Source organism: Lissotriton vulgaris, chromosome 3_1 (assembly GCF_964263255.1).
Source record: "Lissotriton vulgaris chromosome 3_1, aLisVul1.2, whole genome shotgun sequence".
Classification (NCBI taxonomy): domain Eukaryota; kingdom Metazoa; phylum Chordata; class Amphibia; order Caudata; family Salamandridae; genus Lissotriton; species Lissotriton vulgaris.
The window spans coordinates 1,563,920,037-1,563,941,069 of record NC_141689.1 but is presented as its reverse complement, the minus strand read 5'-3'; the positions used below and the strand labels follow the sequence as shown (position 1 = coordinate 1,563,941,069).

General features: G+C 49.4%; 1 protein-coding gene across 1 annotated transcript in view; it reads right to left on the bottom strand.

Moving 5' to 3' along the window:
* Positions 1-445: 445 nt before the first annotated feature.
* The window catches only part of SMC2 (structural maintenance of chromosomes 2), a 380,518-nt gene continuing 359,930 nt past the window's right edge, over positions 446-21,033 (bottom strand). Inside the window, exon 25 of the mRNA XM_086962048.1 lies at positions 446-1,382. Coding sequence (XP_086818174.1) covers positions 1,212-1,382 — 171 coding nt within the window. The 3' untranslated portion in view covers positions 446-1,211. The remainder of the gene's footprint in view (positions 1,383-21,033) is intronic.

Here is a 21,033-nt window from a genome sequence, read left to right as displayed (position 1 = left end):
GGAGGGCCATGGCGGGCTGGGAAGCTCATCCGAGCCGAAGCTGGCTGAAAAAATATAGTGCTTACCGGCTTCTTTAAGGAGACCGTGTAATGCCGCAAGTAAAAGATCCAGTCCTGATGGGTGGTCTCAAAAAGAGACAGGGTGTTAATAAGGAGGGACAAAGAAGCCTTGTTACCAATCGGAAGCTAGCATTTACCATTTACGATTACGCCAGCCAATGAAAAAGATGGGCGGGGTTCCACTCCCCTTCTAACATACCCTACTACAGCAGGCCTCGCAGCAACGCTAGGCTCGACCTAAAAACAAGAGTTTACATAATCATCAACATATTCAGATTACAGCAGGATGACAACCAAGGACATGGTTCAATCTACCTTATTAAACATAATGTAGAAAATGCAATTTCAAAATATAAAAAAGTCAGCAAACTTGCATGAAACTAAACTGTTTTAAACATTTCATTTATTAACATAAAAAAGTGAAAAATGTACGGATAAAATACTACATAGAGCTATAAAACGGTCTACAGATGAAAGTAGAATACATTTTGCTATACATTTTGAGCTATGTACAAGTGCAGACGACTACCTGAACAGCATGCTTGCCTCGCTTACACGCATGCATAATTTCTCTTTACACAGAACAACCGGACTGCTGGAATTCAATACACCCTTCAACTGTCCACATCAAAGGTTAACAATCAGTTTCTTCCAAAAATACAGCTCAGTTCCTGTGGTTTGGCTTTCTAGCCCATATTTACATAATTACAAATCCGTTTCTTTTTCAATCACATACATGTACAAGAATCGTTTCTTGCATTTCATTCGGTCCAGACAGAGCAGGAAGCAAAAACACTTCAGCATGTACATGTCAGTGGACGTCCCTCCTTCTCCACAAGCATGATTAAGTATATTAATCAGGGTGACAGGGAAGCAAGATAAATAGTTTAAAAAGAGAACATTTAAAACGAGGTATTTGTAGGAAAGCACTACAGGAAGCGGGAGGGTAACCAGACAAGACCACATATAAACAAGCAATAGCTTCAAAACTCTTTATAAGAGGATGAACCAATGTCTGAACTTCCAATTTTAGTTCTTCCCTAACTCTGGGGGCATGCTAAACACACATTACTCATTTTAAATCTTGAAAGTGCACATTCCTGGCCAGCAGATGCTGCCTGCACAACAGGTGTATTTGAAGCACGAGTGTGATCAATTCTTCTTCCCCTTAGTTTTCGACTTGTCTGCTCTCTGGGCCGAGCCCACGGTTCCATTTTGACTCTGTGCAAATCTCGCAACCGTGGAAACGCCATCCACAAATTTAGTCTTGAACAACACATTTGCATTGTTGAACATTCCATCTTTCAGGGACACGACAATGAACTACACAAGGAAATAGAAGGAAAATAAAAGTAAAAGATATGTAATTACATTTCACATACGATGAAACAGAATGACAATCGATTCTCTTTCAATGAAGAAAGTAATGAACACTCACTATGCTAGGGCTTGGCGGCAGTGGCAATTCCAATGTACTTTACGGGGTGTTATAGTGCAAGGCAAAAGTAAATTAACAAAATCACTCGTAGCTCAAAGTATATCATTATAGATTAATAGGAGTGCACATGACAATGCCATCCCAGGTGAACTAGAAACATCCCTCTCCCTTAAAACGTAAAGGATCTTCCTTGAAAATTAATTGAAAGTACACTGATTGAGCATCCAATTACTAAGTTCAATGAACCGTCCATCACTATATGGGATTACAAAAAACAAACAAAAAAAAAGGTCCTTTTATTTTCTCATTGGTTCAATTTCTGTTAAAAAAAAGCCATCACATGGACATCCACCCAACACGCATTTCGTCCTTTCATGGACGAGCAGCTGGTGGTATTACCAATATAATCAATCTGAAAGAGACTATTAGTTATATATTCCTTACTTTAGAATCCAAAGAAATGTTTTCATAGCAGTCTGTGCTCTTCGTCCTCAGGGGAGAGCCACCAGTGATCCCGCAGTCATGCCCTATACAGATTGAGCCACTGAGGTTTCAATATCTAGGTATTTATGTTACACTTGACTGGTAGCTACAATTTATTAATAATCTGAATCCCACCCTGGGCTGCCTTAAGAGAGATGTGCTGGAAGGCTCTTCCACTATTCTCTGTTGAGTACGGCAGTTTTGTTCAAGATGATGGCCCTTCACCGATTTCTGTACGTATTACAAAATACAATGGACCCAGTGCCGGCATCCTATTTCAAAGATATTGAAGCCCTCCAGAGGAAACTTCTCTGGGATCGAAGGCCCCGCATTGAATACTCTAAACTCACTCTCCCTTGGTACGGTGGGGGGGTTGGGGTGCCAGATCTGCGGAAATAGTATTGGGCTTCTCAACTTCCAGTGGTGATCCATGTTGTGTACAGACCTCCAGGAGATCCAGGGTATGCCATGGACCCTGGGCAGGCGCCAGGTGGGGATTTCACCAGGGCGCTGTATGCCAGACCTCAACGGTTTTCCCTAGCGGGTCCAACGGCACATGCCGTCCACGTGTGGCACGCGGCCAATAGATATCTTGCCTGGGAGGGGAGTCTCACCTTGGCCACCCCCTTATGGAATTTGGAGAGACTAGGAAGTTTGTGGAAGACCAAGGGATTCGACAAGTGGGATCTCATTGGTATCACACAGATCAAGGACATGTGGGGAAGGGGCTCGGTGCATACCTTCGCCTCTCTCAAGCAGCAATACAGCCTTCATGATAGTGACTATCGATACCTCCAGATCAAACAAGCCCTTCTTACACACATACCTAGAGACGCCGCACTTCCGGAGGCCTCTCCTCTTGAGGATCGAGTGCTAGACGGATACCTCCCAGAGAAGTCTATCTCTTTAATATATAAAAAGCTTGTTAATAATATGGAAGACCCGTTGGGACTCATCAGAACACAATGGAGTGCAGATGCAGTAGAGCTAGACGATGAGGACTGGATGGAGGTGATCTCCTCCCCGAGGGTGGTTGCGATTCAGATGCAGCTTCGACTGGTCCAGTTAAAGATCTTGCATAGGTCATATGTCACGGGGCCTCGTCTGCTACGAATGGGTCGAATGGAGAGTGGGGAGTTCCTTAGGGGGTGTGGAGACTCGGCACCTTTATGCATATTCTTTGGCATTGCGTGGAAGTGCAGGAGTATTGGACAAAGGTTCATGACGAGATACGAGATGCTTTGGGTGTGGAGTTACGGCCGGAGACCCGGAGATGTATACTGAATGTGTGGGAACCCACTGACTTGAATGCGTATGGGAAACAATGGGTAACACTGGCGTGTATGGTAACAAAACGAAACATCGCTCAGTTGTGGGGAGCCAGTCAGCCGCCCGGGTTTCCAAATGGATAGAGGACTTGGTCTGGTGTATGTTCAGGGAGAAGTCAGTATACGTGGCCAGGGGTTGTCCCGAGAATGGTTAAAGGTTTGGGGGCCTAGAATAATTATCGAGGAGAGATTTGTGCGCCCCCGGCGCGGCGAGTAGAGGTGGAAGCTCAGGAATCCCCGTGACCTGCAATTTTTATACTGTTTTCATAATTCTGTACAAGCGAGACTGTATCTTAGACCAATGAGGAAACTGTAATTCACCCAATGCTTTTGTTTTGTTTATTTCCTATTATTAATAAAAAGATTTTTAAAAAAATAAAAAAGTACAATACAAAGAACTTAATTAGCATACGATAAGTTGCACAGTTTACGTTATGCTCTAGGAGCCTCACAAACCATATAATAAAATAGTGGTATAAGAACTATGTGAGGGTTATAAAGCAGGCCTAGGACCTGTAGAACCGCTGAGGCTACCAGGAACCACCCAAGGTAGGGTCGCAGAAGGCCCACAGGGGAAGCGTGCAGTGTCTAAACAGCCACGGATCACCATTGACTTTCTATGGAGAACAAACAAGTTACAGTTTTAAAGATTAAGGGCACCTAGAGGTAAACGATGATAGAACCTTTTTAGACTAGGACACTTCGAGAGTCAAGACCCACGGGAGTACCGGAGTACTCTTGTTACCTCACCCAGGGAAGCCTGGTGCATAGGTTTCTTTTGGTGTCTGGTTTCGTAGTCTATTCCAATGGAGAGCTGCGAAGAAATGCTGCAGGCGACCAGAGGAAAGGTGTCCGGTTGGATCCAAGGGTGGATCGGAGATGTGAAGAACCTGAAAGCAGAAGTCTAGGTCACTAACCAGTGACCAGGATGGCGAGGAGAAGATGCCAGCCAATGTTGGGTGCTTTCAGGTGAAAGGGGTGAAGCTTGACTCTTCAGCCACGAGGACCAGGAGGAGTCGACTACGACCAGGAGCTGGATTCGAGCTGTCCCACGAAGGATGTCAAGTGCTGCAGCGTCAGAATCCGGACTGAACCCAACAAGGCTCAGCAACAGCAACCCACGCAAGATGTCGAGATTGGCTTCGGTTCAGATCAGCAAGGTCTGAGGGACTCCTCCTTTGGAGAGGATGAGAGCACGTCTGGAGCAACCAGGAAAGCTCAAGGAATCAAAGAGGCCCCTTCGCGGGGGCTTCGTAGCCAACGGACTAGGAATCGTGAAGGAGCCTCGAACCAAAATGCACAAAGCGGGCCCACATGACCCTCGTGGAGTGTAGGTCTCTGAGAATCGGTGCAAAAGGTGCTTGGGGCAGGGGCTTCAAATGCCCTAATGCACAACTTCGGGAAGTCCGTGCAGTTGCCAGGAGTTCCGGTCCCATGTCTCTTGTGTCCAATACTGGTCTCAGCTTTGCTAGGAGCTCAGGTCCGCGTTAGAGATATCTGGCAGTCCGTGTCCTAGGTCGCAGATTCTTCGGGATCCAGTGGGAGCCTCGAAAATGCAGATCGGCAAAGATGCTTTTGTGGCCTTTGTGAACAGTGTGGTCACTCCTTGACCACAAGGGAGATTTCTTCCGTCTTCCAGTCGATATGGAATGTCGAAGGTCCAAGATATATGATGCAGAGTTTCGTCCAGGGTAATCTAAAGTCCGAGGGACTGGGATCCTATTCTTATAGCAAGTTTAGGGGTTGGACTAACTCTAGGGTCCCACCTATGAGAGGACATGGGGAGAGGGTGGTCACACCCCTTCCCCTTTGTCCAGTTTCACACCAGAGCTGGGGCTGAGTGCCCCAGCAACCGGTTTGAACTGGGAAATGCATGAAGCACCTTGTGTGCCCCAGGCAGTGTCTGAAAAGCATTTACTGAATGCAACCCACCCTGCCCCAATACACTAAAGCCTGTCTGGGGAGGTGTCTATGGCAGCAGCATCCATTTTGTGATGCTGAGGCTCTTTTAAACATTTACCGGGTGTACCAGGGTGAAACATGTCTTCTCCCTCTAGAAGGGTGGAATGCTACACCTGAAGCCAGAACTGGCAGGGAGGGGGGGTGGGTGTTAAGATTCAAAAGCGTTCGACACCAAACACAACATGTTTTGATAAAGCCAAACCAAAGTTAGCATTAACTGCGAGGATTTTAATGCACTTATGAGTGTATGGTATGGCTATATCATAGCACAGCTATAAGGAAGGGATTCCGACAGCTGCAGAGGGACTCAGCTCATGCTAGGGCACCCTCTCACACTAAGTAAGTGTGGTGGTAAGGGGTAGTTACACCACCTTACCCAGGCTGCAATTGCAGACCTGTGGTGTCAGTTTGTAATGCTAAACAGGGGTGGTACAATACATGCTTCAGCCCCTGGTAGGCCTTTTGTGCACCTATGCCCTGGGTACCTAAGGGTGACCCCAGTAACCAATCTGGTATGTACCTAAAGCACATGGTATCAATTTAGAGGGAGAACCGCTAGGCTGTGGTCCTCATTAGCAGAGCCACAGCTATACTAAAGTCGAAAAACCAGTGAAACAGAGCAAAAAGTGGGGGTAACCAAAGGAAGCAGACCCTACTCTCCTACAGCCTGCATCCATTCTTAGATCTCCGGGACGTCAACCGCCTCCTCCAAAAGGAGAAGTTCAAGAAGTTGACATTGGCGAAGGTTCCGTCTGCTTTAGAGACTGGATGGTAGCATTGGACTTGCAGGACGCCTATTTCCACATCGACGTCCTGGCGGCCCACAGGCATTTGCTATGGTTCACCGTAGGCAATAAGCGTTTTCAGTTTACTGTGGTCCCCTTTGGCCTTATCAGCACCCCTTGGGTGTTCACTTAAGCAATGGTGGTGGTTGCAGCTTATCTGCCCAGATCAGGAGTTCGAGCTTTCCCCCAACCTCCTGCATTCGCTGGGGTTCACTATCAACGTGCAAAGTCACACTTAATTCCCTCTCAGAAGCTCCTTTTCATTGGAGTGGTTCTGGATACAACACTGTTCGGAAGGATAAGCCCGGAACTACAAGTCTGGGATATTCAGGCTATGATTCCGATCTTTCACCCTCTATACCGGGTTTCGGTCAGAATGACCCTGAGAGTGCTGGGCCTCTTTGCCTCATGCATCCTGCTGGTGTATCATGACAGGTGGCATATGTGGGCTCTGCAGTGAGACCTGAAGTTCCAGTGGGCACAGCATCAGGGGAATCTTTCAGATTGCGTCCAGATCTCGGAGGGCACTACACACTAATTGCAGTGGTAGCTAACGACCCAGGATTGGGTCAACGGCAGATCCCTCTTCCTTCCCCAACCAGAGTTCACAGTGGTGACAGATGCATCCCTTCTGGGGTGGGGCGGCCACTTGGGAGAGGCGAAGATCAGAGGCTGGAGCAGTCTGGCTCTACATCAACCTTCTGGAGTTTCGGGCGATTCGTCTTGCACTGAAGGTATACCTTCCCTCTGTCCAGGGAAGAGTAGTGCAGGTGTTTACGAACACCACCACTGCCATGTGGTACTGCAACAAGCAGGGCGGGGTCGTGGACGGAGACTCTCCGCCATTGGACATGGCTGGAACATCAGGGCATGTCTCTGGTGGCCCAACACCTGGCAGGTGCATGATGGATCATGAATGGGGTCTTCACTCGGAGGTGGTGCAAGGTCTCCTTTAGCAGTGGGGAGAGCCTTGGTTAGATCTATCCACCACCGAAGAGAATGCTCAATGTCAGCAGTTCTGTGCATTGCAATTTCCAAGGCGGCACTCGCTCGGCGACGCTTTTCGTCACGGGTGGAGTTGCGTCTTCTTTCCGCCTTTCCCACTTCTTCCCAGAGTGCTGAAGAAGATCAAGCGCGACCAGGCTTAAGTCATTCTTGTGGCTCCGGATTGGGCACAAAGAGTCTGGTATCCTGAGCACTTGAACATGGCCATCGATGCTCTGATCAGACTGCGTCTTCGGTCCTCCACCCGAACTTGTCCAGCCTCCACCTCGATGCGTGGGGATTGTGCAGCAACAGTTTGACATTCCACCTGAAGTCTGTAATGTTCCCTCCACCAAAACGGTATATGCCTGTAGATGGAACACATTTGTGGCATGGTGCACAGCAAAGGCTGTAGATCCCCTCTCTGCTTTTTTTTCTGAGGTTCTTTTGTTCCTCCTTTCCTTGGCCCAGCAGGGCTCTGCTCTGGGCCACCTTAAGGGCTATCTGTCGGCCATTTCAGCCTGTCTTCGGCTTGCTGATCAAGATTCTCTTTTCAAATCCCCTAAATCGATTTCTTAAGTGCATTACTAACCTCTCTCCTCCTATTCCTTTTGTAATGCCCCAGTGGGACTTGAATCTGGCCTTGACTTACCTTATTGGTGCTACTTTCGAGCCACTACATAATTGTCCTCTCAGACTCGTGACCTTAAAAACTGCTTTTCTGGTTACCATCCCCTCTGCTAGCATGGTGAGTGAGCTTTAGACTCTGTCTTCTAAAACTCCGTTCCTTGCTGTTCATCCGGACAAGGTTGTCCTTCGAATTCTACCTTCTTTTCTGATATGATGATATGATAATATGATAAATAGAACTTGTAAAACGCACATACACCTACGGTTTCAGATCAGGTAAGCTAATTATAGGCTAAAGAGAAGTGCCAAGTTTTCAGAGATTTCCTTAAGTGGGCGTAGGATGAGAGGAGGCGAAGTGCTGGAGGTAGAGAGTTCCAGAAAAGAGGGGCCTGAGTGGAGAATCGTAGACCACCGTGTTTTTTTCGCCTGAAGGGGCAGGGGGTGAGAAGATTGTGGTTGGAGGAGCGGAGTTCACGCTGGGGAACATATCGGTGCAAGGGGGAGGAGATGAAAGAGGGTCCCTGGGAGGAGAGAGCTTTGTGGGTCAGGCAGCCGAGCTTGAAAAGGCTGCGATGAGCAACTGGGAGTCAATGAAGGTTCTTTAAGAGGGGCTTGGTGTGGGAGGATCTTGGTAGACCATAGACCAACCTGGCTGCCTGATTCTGGATAAGTTGGAGACGTTTGGATTGGTATGCGCACATATAGGGAGTTCGCATAATCAATGCGAGAGATGACGAGCCCCAAGGTGACTTGTACAAGAGCTTTGTGAGAAAGAAGTCTACTAATTTTACGGATACTGCGTAGATGATAGAAACAGGTGGATACAACAGAATTGATTTGTGGCCTCATAGAGAGGTCCGTGGAGATGGTGATGCCTAAGCTCTTAACAGAGTCAACGGGGGAAGGAGAGGGGCTGAGTGAAGGTGGCCAAAAGGAGGAATTCCAAGGGTTGCTATGGGGGCCGGTGAGAACTAACTCAGTTTTATCAGGGTTAAGTTTGAGCTGATTGAGGTTCATCCAAGAGCTGATGAAATTCATGACAGAATGGATATTTTGTATGGAGGACTGGGAGGGGTCAATACAGAAAATTAACTGAAGGTCGTCCGCGTAGTTGAAAAGGGTGACAGATTTTTGTTGAAGGGCTGAGATGAGTGGACAGATGTAGAAGTTGAAGAGAAGTGGTGAAAGCGCTGAGCCCTGCGGAGCCCCACAGGCAAGGGGGTTTCCGGCTGAGGAAAAAGGTGGAAGGGACACTGCCTTAGTGCGATCCTGAAGAAAGGAAGTAATCCACTTTAGTGGTAGCCCCTGGATGCCGGCGAGCTCGACACGTTCAAGTAAGATGATATGATCAACAGTGTCGAACGCCGCCGACCGATCCAGGAGCACTAAAGCCTGGGAGAGGTTCTGGTCCGCCCCCCTTCTAACTCCTGATGGACGGCCAGAGCAATAGACTCAGTAGAGTGGCAAGGCCTAAAGCCAGCCTGATGAGGGTCAAGGAAGTGGGTGGATTCGATAAAAGTGCTCAGACAATTGACCACATAGGCCTCCAAGACTTTACCTAAGAAGGGGAGAAGGAAATTGGGCGGAAATTGGAGAGGATGGCGGGGTCAACTCCAAGTTTTTTTGGGATAGGTGAGACCACCGCAGTTTTGAAGGGGAGGGGAACCACCCCAGAGGCGAGGGAGTTGTTCAAGAGGGAAAGAGGGGGCGAGGTAATATTGCGATAGATTTCGCGGCTGACGTTGGGAGGGGGGGCGCAAATGTCCAGGGGGGGAGCCAGATTTGACTTTCGAGGAAAGAGAAAAGAAAGTGTCTTCCGTAAGTGTAGGAAACATAAGGTAGTGAATGGGTTTGGGGGGGCCGTGATAGAATGCAGTATAGTAGCAGCCGCGGGGATACTGGTTTTGATAGTTATAATTTTTCCCATAAAATAGTTATTGAGGGAGTCGCAAAGGAGTTACGAAGGAGGGGATGTAGTGGTGACACGGTCAGGTTTGACAAGCTCATCCACAATAGAAAAAATGGTTTTTGATTTGCAGCTAGAGCGGAGTATTTTTGCAGAAAAGTGTGCGGATTTGGCCGCTACGATGGCCACTTTGTACTCTTGTAGGGCCTTCAGGAATAGGATTTTTTTTGGGGGGCAGTAATGGAGCCTCCACTTGCGCTCTAATTGGCGCAAAGCGAGCTTCCTGTCCCTAAGGTCATTAGTGAACCAAAGTTGAGCGTCATGAGGTCTCTTAATTTTTAAAGCTTTAAGAGGGGCAAAGTTATCTCTCGACTGGATCATCCAGGAGGAGAGAGCTTCAGTCTGCCTATGAAGTGCACATTGAGGGTACAAGAGGTAAGGGAATGCAGGGAGGGTGAAGTAAGGTTCGTACAGATGGAAGGGATGTCTACATGCTTCCAATTTCTGACCATAGTGGGGACAGCCGCGCGAGAAGCGGTGGTGATCGGTAGGCTGATGGAGAGAGAGACAAAATAGTGGTTGGACCAGGCGCAAGGGGACACATGGAGGTCGAGTATGTCCAGATTAAGGGCCCAAGCCTGATCCAGAGTATGCCCTTTAATGTGCGTGGCTACTTTAATGTATTCTATGAAGTTTAGTCCAGAAAGTAAGTCTATGAAATGTTTGGAATGGAGGTTCTCGAGTGGATCATGTGGCCAATAGTTGAAGTCACCTTTGATAAGGAGCTTAGCATGAGTTACCACCAGTTCTGCGACCAGGTGGCTAAAGAATTGGACAAAGTTTGAGGAGGGATTAGGTGGGCAGTAGCAGAGGACACATGCCAGCGCAAAATGTTTGGAGTGCAGCGTAACTGCAAGAATATCGGACAAAGGAGCTCCGGTTAGCCTGGAGGATGTAATAATTGCTGGGGAGAGCAGCCAGAATATCTGGCGTGGACTCAGATGAGAGCCAAGTTTCGGAGAGGAACAGGATGTCAGGGCAGAGGGTATCAAGCAGGTGGAAAATCTCGACCTGGTGTCTGGCTAGCAAGCGAGTGTTTAGATACCAGATGGAGAGCTTGGTGAGGATGGGTTTGGGGTGGATGGTTGCGGCAAGAGGAGTCGGAGGGACACTCAAGGGAGCAGGAAAGATGGAAAGGGAAGGTTCCATAAGGGGTGCAGGGGGGGCCTCGGGGGACAGGGAGAGAATCCCAGTAATGGCTAATTTATTATGAAGTTCACCACTAATGGGCCAGACGCCCTGGTAAGTCCTAAGCTCTGCAGAGGTGTAAGAGGGGGCAGATTGGCCAGGGGGTAGGGCCCCAGGCCCCGGTCGGGCGCAGACGGGCTTGCCTTAGGCGCGCCATCAAAGTGGTTACCTCTTTCCACATTTGACAGCCCATCACTTTTGCCCACCTTCTTCCCGCCCGCATCCTTCAAAGGAGGAAGAGAGACTCCACAGTCTGGATCCAAAACATGCACTAGCTTTCTATCTGGATCGCACAAAACAATACTGGGTGGATGACCTGCTCTTTGTCGTCGGCTGGAATGCCAGAAACCGGTCCTCGGAAGCTTGTTTCCGGTCCAGGGAAGACATGGCTTGGCAGTTCGGGCTGGACTGTTCCCATGAGGCACAGGGTCAGACTGATTTGCATATAGCCATGTCTAAACTGGGGTGGCAGAGTGGGCTAAAGAACGGTGATGGATTAAACCCAGATCTTTTGACTGGGTGTGAGTGTTTGATTGATTCAGATGCTCCGTCCACCACCACCCCCTTTTGTACCGCTTTTGGCCGCCATAAGTGTGGCAGGGTATGCCCAGACATGAGTCCCTTGCTCACTTTGCCACTGGATTCAAGCAAGCCGGGCTGAAGACGGCTGGAATGCCAGAAACCAGTCCTCGGAAGCTTGTTTCCGGTCCAGGGAAGACATGGCTTGGCAGTTCGGGCTGGACTGTTCCCATGAGGCACAGGGTCAGACTGATTTGCATTTAGCCATGTCTGAACTGGGGTGGCAGAGTGGGCTAAAGAACGGTGATGGATTAAACCCAGATCTTTTGACTGGGTGTGAGTGTTTGATTGATTCAGATGCTCCGTCCATCACCACCGCCTTTTGTACCGCTTTGTTGGCTATGTGCGCACCAAGAATGGTCGGGCGTGCAAAAACGGACCATCTCTCGGTGGGTCCTTCTTTGCATTAAAATTTGTTATTCCTTGGCAAAGAAGGAACCTCTTGTAGGACTGCGCGCCCATTCTACCAGGGCGACGGAAGCCACTACTGCTTTCTGATGTGGAGTCCCCCTTGGTGACATCTGTCAGGCAGCCACGTGGGCATCCCTGCACACGTTTAAAAAACACTACTGCGTGGACAGCCAAGTCCGGAAAGAATGCTTCTTCAGTCGTTCAGTTCTCCAGGACTTCTGGTGTGAACTTGGTTTGCAGACCCACCTCGGATTGGTATTGCTGAGGTATCTATTCTAAGGTAAGGAATCTATCTTTAATGTACAAGTCACTTACCTTCGGTAACAATGTATCAGGTAGAGACGATTCTAGCTGCAGATTCCTTCACGTAGAATTATACGCAGGCGTGAGACTGGATCCGGAAACTTTTTGCCACAGCTTCCTTGCGCACCGAGGGCGGGGCGGCATGGCATCAAGCGACTCCGCCCAGGCGTCGTCTGCGTATGTGACGTCAGCGAGGTCACATAGGTCACGCCCTGGCGCGCCTACGTCAGTTTTCTTCGGAGAACTTTTCCGCACCACAACTCGGAGCCACCAGACAAAAAACTGTGGGAGCATGGGAACAGTGTGCGAAAGAGTATATACAAAAGAAAAAAGAGAAAGGCACCATAATGAACAGTGCAACACTGCAGTGTCCAAGGGAAGGGGCAGAAGGAATACCAGAGCAGAGCCCTGAGCAGCCACCCTGCCAGTACATATAAAACCACCACCCCACTCCCCCGGAGACAAAGAACCTACATAAAAAGTCGACATATGTAGCAGGCCTACAACCCTCACCCCGAAACAAGGAAGGGGAGCCAGTCCCAACAGGCAGGAACAACCAACCTCCAAACCACCCCAGCATAGAGGGCAACCACCCCCCAAGAAACAAGGGTAAGGCACGACGAGAGGATCCCAACTCAGAGGTTAGCAGAGGGGCTAGGACCCCTAGCAGCAAGGGGAAGGGAATGGAGGGCAGAGATTGAAGGCAAACCTCCCCAACCTGGAGCAGCCAGAACAGCGGGGCACAGGAGCACCGTAACCCTATCTTCCAAAGAACCAAAGAGGAGAAATGAACAGCAACAAGACTGAGCCACGGTCAAGAGCAAAAGAAGGTACTCACAGGAGACAGCCCCCTACCCGGAGGCAAGTACCGAAGACCAGCCATGGGGTCCTCGCAGAACGGGGAGGAAGGACGGGCCGTGGAGGAATCTGTGGCTAGAATCGTCTCTGACAGATACATTGTTACCGAAGGTAAGTAACTCTTACATCTGATAAAGACTAGTAGCCGCAGATTCCTTCACGTAGATTAGATACCCTAGCAATACCCACGGGGAAGGATGGTCTGCAAAAGGACCCCACCAGTCTGGACAGGACAGAGGGTCCCACAGGGGACCAGACCTGCGGACCAGGGAAGTAACCTCGCCCCTTCCAGGCAAGAGGACCCCCACAAGTCGAACACCAGCAACCCCAAGAGGGATGTAGGAGGAAGAAGGAAGAGTGAACAGGCCCGTACACTCACAACAGAGGATCCAAGGGCAAGGCCGGAGAGGCCGAAGCATTCCACTCCACCCCCAAGGCAACAGAGCTTCAATCCAATGCCAGGACAGGCAGAGGAACAAGAAAAAGAATAAGCCCAATGAACACAAGGGAAAGAGGGCGAGCCCACCCAGAGAGAAGGCAACATGCCAGCCAGAACTGCACCTTTAGCCATAAGCCGCCAGAAGCAATAAGAACACAGAAGCATCCCAGCTCTCAGCACAAGAGCAGGAAGGAGAAGAAATGCCCGGACCCACCACTACAAGGGGCCGCGCACACAACCTCAAGAAGCAATAGCAACATACAGAAACGCCCTGGAGAACAGGCACCCGAAGGCGACCAGCACTCCCCAGCAGAGCTTAGCTATAGAACAGCTACCACTACCCCACATAGGGTACAGTAAGTCCCAAGACATGGGAACCCTCTTTGGAAGAACTTTCGCAGCAGAGGAGAAAACAAAAGAGTCACAGGGGAAAAACATCCCAGCAGAAGGCTTGACAGCAGCCCAAATAGAAGGCCCAATCTCATGGCCAAGTCTGTGTAACAACTCCAGCAAAAAAACACAAAGTCAACAAAAGGCCGTCCAGCAGCCAACAAACCCAAAGTCCCAGCAAGGAGGACTCAATGGCAAGAAAACACAATCTACAGCAGGGGCACCCGGCTCAAAAAAGCCCAAAACCAGCTCAACTCAGCCGTCACTGAGGAAGGGAAGGAGGAGGAGGACGAGGAGGAGAAGGTGGAGGAGGAGGACGGAGCCCTGCCAGGAACCTCTGGATGGCGGAGTCAGCCAGGGCATGGAACAACAGGCTGCCTTCAAACGGATGATCAATGAGCCGCTCCCGAATATTTTCAGGGAACACACCGCCCTGAAGTCAAGCATGCGACGGAGGGTGACTGAGGAAGCCATGTATTATGCCACCACTGGGAAGCCTTCCAATGGCACCACAGGTCTGCACTTGCAGCCTGGGTAAGGTGGTGTAAGCACCCCTTACTTAGTTATAGTATACCTATATCTATATTTTCAAACAATGGCCTTTACGTAGCCAAAAAACGAACTGCACAACTGAACTTACTAGAAGTTAACAAATAATCACATTGTCGGACTCCACGCCCCAAAATACATCAGGCTTGACACACGCCCACTGGGGGCGGGCATTGAAGTGAATAAAGGTTGTAATTCAAGCAATGTGAATGTCAGCTGTGTGGTTCTGGCAGGCCAAGTAGAAGAGACCGAGTGTCTTGAAACGCGTCGGCGAAATAAAATTTTAAATGGATGCAAGGAGCGGGCTGCACTGTAATGCCAGAGGGCGGAATGCTGTTGTGTGCCTTATTGCTACGTAAGGGCCATTGTTTGAAAAAAACAAAAATAAATTAAAAAAATATATATATATAAAAATTATATATGACCAAGAGCCCGTGAGCTCGAAACGCGTCTGTTTGTGCCCGAATAAACATCTGAATCGTACCTGGCGGGTGTGGCTTATCCTTTTGTTGAAACAAGGAGGAATTTGTGGATATATATATATATATATATATATATATATATATATATATATATATATATATATATATATATATATATATAGACACATATTAACCTACAAGTCACTCCTATGGCAGGCCTTGACAATCCTGAAGGCAAAGTGCTTGGTTTTGTGTGAGAGGGTGCCCTAGCATGAGCTGAGCCCCTCTGCAGCTTTCGGAATCCCTTCCTTATAGCTGTGCTATGATATAGCCATACCATATACTCATAAGTGCATTAAAATCCTCGCCGTTATTGCTAACTTTGGTTTGGCTTTATCAAAACAAGTTGTGTTTGGTGTCAAACACATTTGAATCCAACCCCCGCCAGTTTTGGCTTCGGGTGTAGCATTCCACCCTTCTAGAGGGAGAAGACATGTACACACTGGTACACCCGGTAAATGTTTAAAAGAGCCTCAGCATCACAAAATGGATGCTGCTGCCATAGACACGAGTCTGACCTGCTGCTGGACGAAACTCCAGCAGGGGAGGCTGGACAATAGGTTTCCTGTCCTGGGAGGGGCCAGCACCTCCCCAGACAGGCTTTAGTGTATTGGGGAAGGGTGGGTTGCATCAGTGAATGCTTTTCAGACACTGCCTGAGGCACACAAGGTGCTCCATGCATTTCCCAGTTCAATCCAGTTGCTGGGGCACTCAGCCCCAGCTCTGGCGCGAAACTGGGCAAAGGGGAAGGGGTGTAACTACCCCCTCCCCAGGTCCTCCCATAGGTGGGACCCTAGAGTTAGTCCAACCCCTAAACTTAGTATAAGCATAGGAACCCAGTCCCTAGGACTTTAGATTACCCTGGTTGAAACTCTGAAGACGAAATCTTGGACCTTCGACATTCCATATCGACTGGAAGACAGAGGAAATCTCTCTTGGGGTCAAGGAGTGACCTCCCTGTTCAAACAGGCACCAAAGAAGCATCTTGCCGGTCTGCATTTTCGAGGCTCGCCGTATCCCGAAGAATTTGCGACACAGGACACTGACTTCCAGACATCTCCGAAGCAGACACGAGTCCCCAGCAAAGCTGAGACCTGTAGCTATCACAAGAGACATGGGACCGGAATTCCTGGACATCCTGCAAGTTTGCAAGTGCCCCTACTTCCCGAAGTTGTGCATTGGGCTATTTGTTGCCCTTGCACCTTTTGCACCGAAGCGGAGAGGCCTACACTCCACGAGTTAGAATCATGGTTTCCACGATGGCACTGTCGCAACACTTTGTTACGGTCCACTATGTTCTCGGGGGTGTCCAGCTATCACTGATAGACATGCCCTTTATAGCTCCCGCTTATGTGGCAACCAGGCCAATAAAGCGCGCAAGCGCTTCCGTGACAGCAGAGTCAATGCCAGATTTCTTGGCTTTCCCCTTTTGACCCAGCTGCAACAACAGTAATTTTGCCCCTACCAGGACTGCATATAGGGCAATTGGAGGCATTCACAGTATTTGCCCCCTACCCTTTGTAACAGCCTGCCCAGTCCTTTTGAGGATGGGGCCTTGGACACCAAAAAGGACGTGGGAGCCAGACCCAGCATGCTGCCCAGTCCCCCCGTCCCACTGGCTGCCTCAGCACCTCTTTAGTGTGCCCTCCATCAAGCAAAGCCATCCCATTGGCAGCAGGAGCAGGCACACCTGCCCCAATGGATGGCAATTATATCAGACAAGTGGGTGGCTCAAATCGTGCAGAATGGGTACATCCTGCAATTTGTTGACAAACCCCAGCAGTTGCCACCATATCAAGAACTGCTGACTGAGGACCATCTCGCCTCACTCCAACAGGAAGTGCAGGCTCTTTTGACTAAGGGAGGGATCGAGATGGTATCCAATACTAGAACTAGGGCGTGGTAGTTATTCCCACTTCTTTCTGGTGCCAAATAAAGGATGGAGGCCTCTGCTCAACTCTAGATTTACTCCCTCTCAATACCTTTCTGCGAAAAGAGAAATTTAAGATGCTCACGCTAGCTCAGGTCCTGTCTGCCTTGATTCTGGATGGTAGTTTGGATCTGTAGGATGCGTATTTTCACATCTGCATCCTGTCTGGCCACAGGTATTACCTGCGGTTCAAAGTGTCCCGCAAACATTTTCAGTTCACTGTGCTCCCTTTTGACCTTACCAGTGCCCCTTGGGTGTTCACGAAGTGGTGAAGGTAGTTGCAACCCATCTGCGAAGGTGGGGGACTCCAGTCTTCCCCCTACCTCAATGACTAGTGGTTGAAGGCAGGATTGCCCCCAGGCAGTAGTCACCTACCTCCAGACTATAGTGACACTCTTGCATTCGCTGGGGTTCACCATCAATGTGCCGAAGAGACACCTGACTCCCTCTCAGACCATGCTCCCTTTCATCAGAGCCATTCTAGACACAGTACAGTGTTGTGCCTAGCCTCTGGAGCCACGAGTACTTGATAATCTGCTTATAATTCCAATGTTTCAGCCTCGATCCTGGATTTCGGTGAAACTGAGGTTGCCGAGTCTCATGACCTCCTACATCGTGCTGGTATGACATGCCCAATGGCATATGGGGGCTCTGCAGTGGATCTGATGTCCCAGTGGGCACAACATTAGGGGAATCTCTCTGACCTGGTCCAGATATCATAAGGATATCTTAGTGACTGACGAACAGTGCCTGGGCCAGCGGCTGACTCCTCTTTTCCCAACCCAGAAGTTTAAAGGGGTGACAAATACATTACTCCTGGGTTGGGGCGGCCACCTTGGGAAGGTACAGATCAGAGGACTCTGGTCCCTGGCAGAGCCTCGGCCCCACATCAGTCTGTTAGAGTTGAGGGCAATTCATTTGGCATTGAAAGCCTTCTTTCCGTCCAACAAGGGGAGGCTGGTTCAGGTGTTTACAGACAACACCACCAAAATGTGGTATTGCAACAAATAGGGTGGGGCGGGGTCACGAACCATGTGCACAGGGGCTCTACACCTCTGGAAACGGCTAGAGCGGCAGGACATATTCCTTGTCATGCAGCGCCAGGGAGGATGCCATCAATGCCTAGTGGATAACTAATGCCGTCTGCATCAAGAAGCGGCACAATATATGCACATCTGCGCATTGGAGTTTCCAAGACAACTCTTGCAGAGACACATTCCATCTCAAGTGGGGCTCTGGAATACTGTACGCATTTCTACTGATATCACTACTACCCAGGATTCTCAAGAAGATCTTGACTGACCGGGTCCAAGTCATGCTAGTGGCTCTGGATTGGACTCGGAGAGTGTGGTATCAAGAACTCCTGGGCATGAAGGAAACCTAGTTGATATTTGGCACAATAGACACCAATTGGAACAGGAAGGCACGTGTATATCGGATCATAATGCATGTGCTCGTTTGGACTTTTGGTTAATTACTAGAGATGCCGCGGGCTGGACCATGGATATGTCACATCTACCTGCACCCTGTCCGACCATGCACCATGTCTGTTGAGGCTGTTCCTCCCGGGATCCCTGCCCTGCGCGTTCACCTGGAGAATCCCACCACACGCATTACTAGATGAGGCCTTTAAGGAGGAAATGAGGGGAGATATAGTGGATTACTTTGCGAACAATGAAGGCTTGGTTGAAACTGAAGCTTTGCTTTCGGAGGCCTTCAAGGCGTTAGTCAGGGGCCAATGCATTGCGCGACAGGCGGGAGTATTAAAGGCAATTCGTGGTACACTGGCCTCCTTAGAAGTCAAAATTAAGACACTGGAGGGCGCATTCTACTCCTCGAACAATCCCCATACTGCGCAAAAACTAAAATTGCTGCTATTAGAGTATGCAGAGGAGGCACAGCGTGAAGCGAAATTCTTAGGCAAATATGCAGAGACTCACAGATATGGCGAAGGGGACAGGCCGGGACGCACACTGGCAGGCATAATTAGGACCATCTAGGTCAGCTTACTTTTTCCATGAAATACGCAACACACAGGGTGACCTGGTTAGAGGTCAGGAGGGGGTTTCCGGTGAGTTTTTTGCATCCTACTCCCACTTGTACGCGACTACACAGGGGACTTGCACCGAAGAACTTAAGGCATTCCTTGACACACTGGTTTGGTTCAACGATACCCATAGGGTTTACATGGACCTCCCTTTTACAGTGGAGAATGTGGTCCAGGTTATTAAAAGCCTACCCCTGGGGAAGGCTCCCGGCCCTCATGGCCTCACTGCGGCATTTTATAAGGCATATGCTGAGGAATTGGCGCCTAGACTGCTGGCAGTATATGAAGAGGCGCTGGAAGAGGGGGTGTTACCACAGACTATGAGAGAGGCAACGATTCGAACGCTCTTTAAACCCGGGAAACCTGAGGAGGAACTGTACTCCTACCGCCCCCTTTCCATGATGAATGTAGATGTCAAGATATTGGCGAAACTGATTGCCAATAGATTACAGCCACTCCTGACAATGATTGCAATGCCGGACCAATCCGGATTTATTCCGGGAAGATCAACATCCCACAATTTACGAACCATATTTTCGGTGCTACACTATCTACATCCTAGCGAGAAGGCCGCAGTGGTCTTTCTTGATCCAACAAAAGCGCTCAATATGCTTGAATGGTCCTACCTCTTTTCCATTCTGGGGCGCATAGGGTTTAGTCCGCTTTTTTTGAGCCGCATTAAACTGCTGTACTCCGCATCTACGCCGTGTTTGCAGGTCAATGGCCTACTGTCGGACCCATTTTTGATATTGTGTGGCACTGAGCAGGGATGTCCGCTGTCCCCTCAACTTTTTGCTATCGCAATGGAACCTCTGGCTGCCAGTGTCCGGCAACATCATATCGGACGTGGCATAGGCTTCAGCTCTCGTAGTCTGCTTATATCATTGTACGCGGACGATGTCACGCTTAACATAATGAACCCAGAGGAGAATTTAGATCCATTGCTGAGAGAGTTTATCCGGTTTGGTGGGCTTTCGGGTGTCTTTATAAACTGGACCAAGTCTATGGTTTTTCCGCTGACTGGTGTCGGAATTCCCTTTGCGCTGGGAAGCTGATGAAGTTAAATACTTGGGGATATGGATCGGCCGAGACACGCAGGAGGTGTGGCAGCTAAATTATGGTCGAACGAGGACATGGCTAACCAAAGATTTTTTTACACCCTAAAATGTCACAATCACGCTGGCATGGGCCGGGAAACAGGTCAGGGCCTCATGGGATCTATTGACTCTCCCTCTACAGCAGGGGGGGGGGGGGGGGGGAGCCCCAGTTATGCAATTATATGCATTGTGTGCACAGGCACAGTTTTTACATTATTGGGTGCATCCGACTCCCTTTCAACCTCACGTAGCGGTCGAGACTGATGCTAAGGCCCCAATTCCGTTGAAAGTCGCTCTATATCAGAAGCCACGTCGACCCCGAGGCGATATAGACTCTGCTGGGACCTTGTGCGGGTCATGCGTTGCGTAAGAGGCCGGGAGCCCCACTGCTATTTGCCCCCTCTATTCCCCTCTCACAGAATCCCATGATGCCCTGCATACGGGATACTATGAGTAAGTCACTTGCCCAGAAAATTAAGCTCCAAACATTTGAGGACTTATATCCAGAAAACGAATTCTGACCCCCCCCCCCCCGCCCCCCCCCCCCCCCCCCACCTCCCACCCAGGCATCTGAGGGTCAAGTGGTGCCATTCACTGAACTTTTTTTATATCATAGAATTCGCACTGCGTGCCGCTCACTCGGGGAGGACTTCCTGAAGGCGCAGCCGACATTACATGCGCTAGAAAATGTGCTAAAGTTCCCGTCCTCACGTAAGCTTGTCACACGTCTCTATACTCGCAAGCAAGACACTGCCCGATATTAATACCACCCTCTCTTAAGTACTGGAATGAAGAGCTTGATCCACAGCTGACAGATGCGCGATGGGACTATTGCTGTGGGCAGCTCTTGGAGCTTTCTCTGAATTATAAGCTATGGCCGATTCACTTTAATTATCTGCATAGATACTATAGAACGCCGGTCAGTCTGCATCGGATGGGCCTCCGAGCTGACAGCATCTGCTGGAGATGTGGCTATGCCCGGACACTTTTCTGCACGTGGCGTGGCACTGTCCCAGACTTGCAAGCTTCTGGGTGAAGGTTTTTGGGTCCATAAACAGTATGTTGGGGGTGTCGCTAGAGCCGTCCCCCATCCTCTGTATATTAGGATATGTAAAAGACACCCCA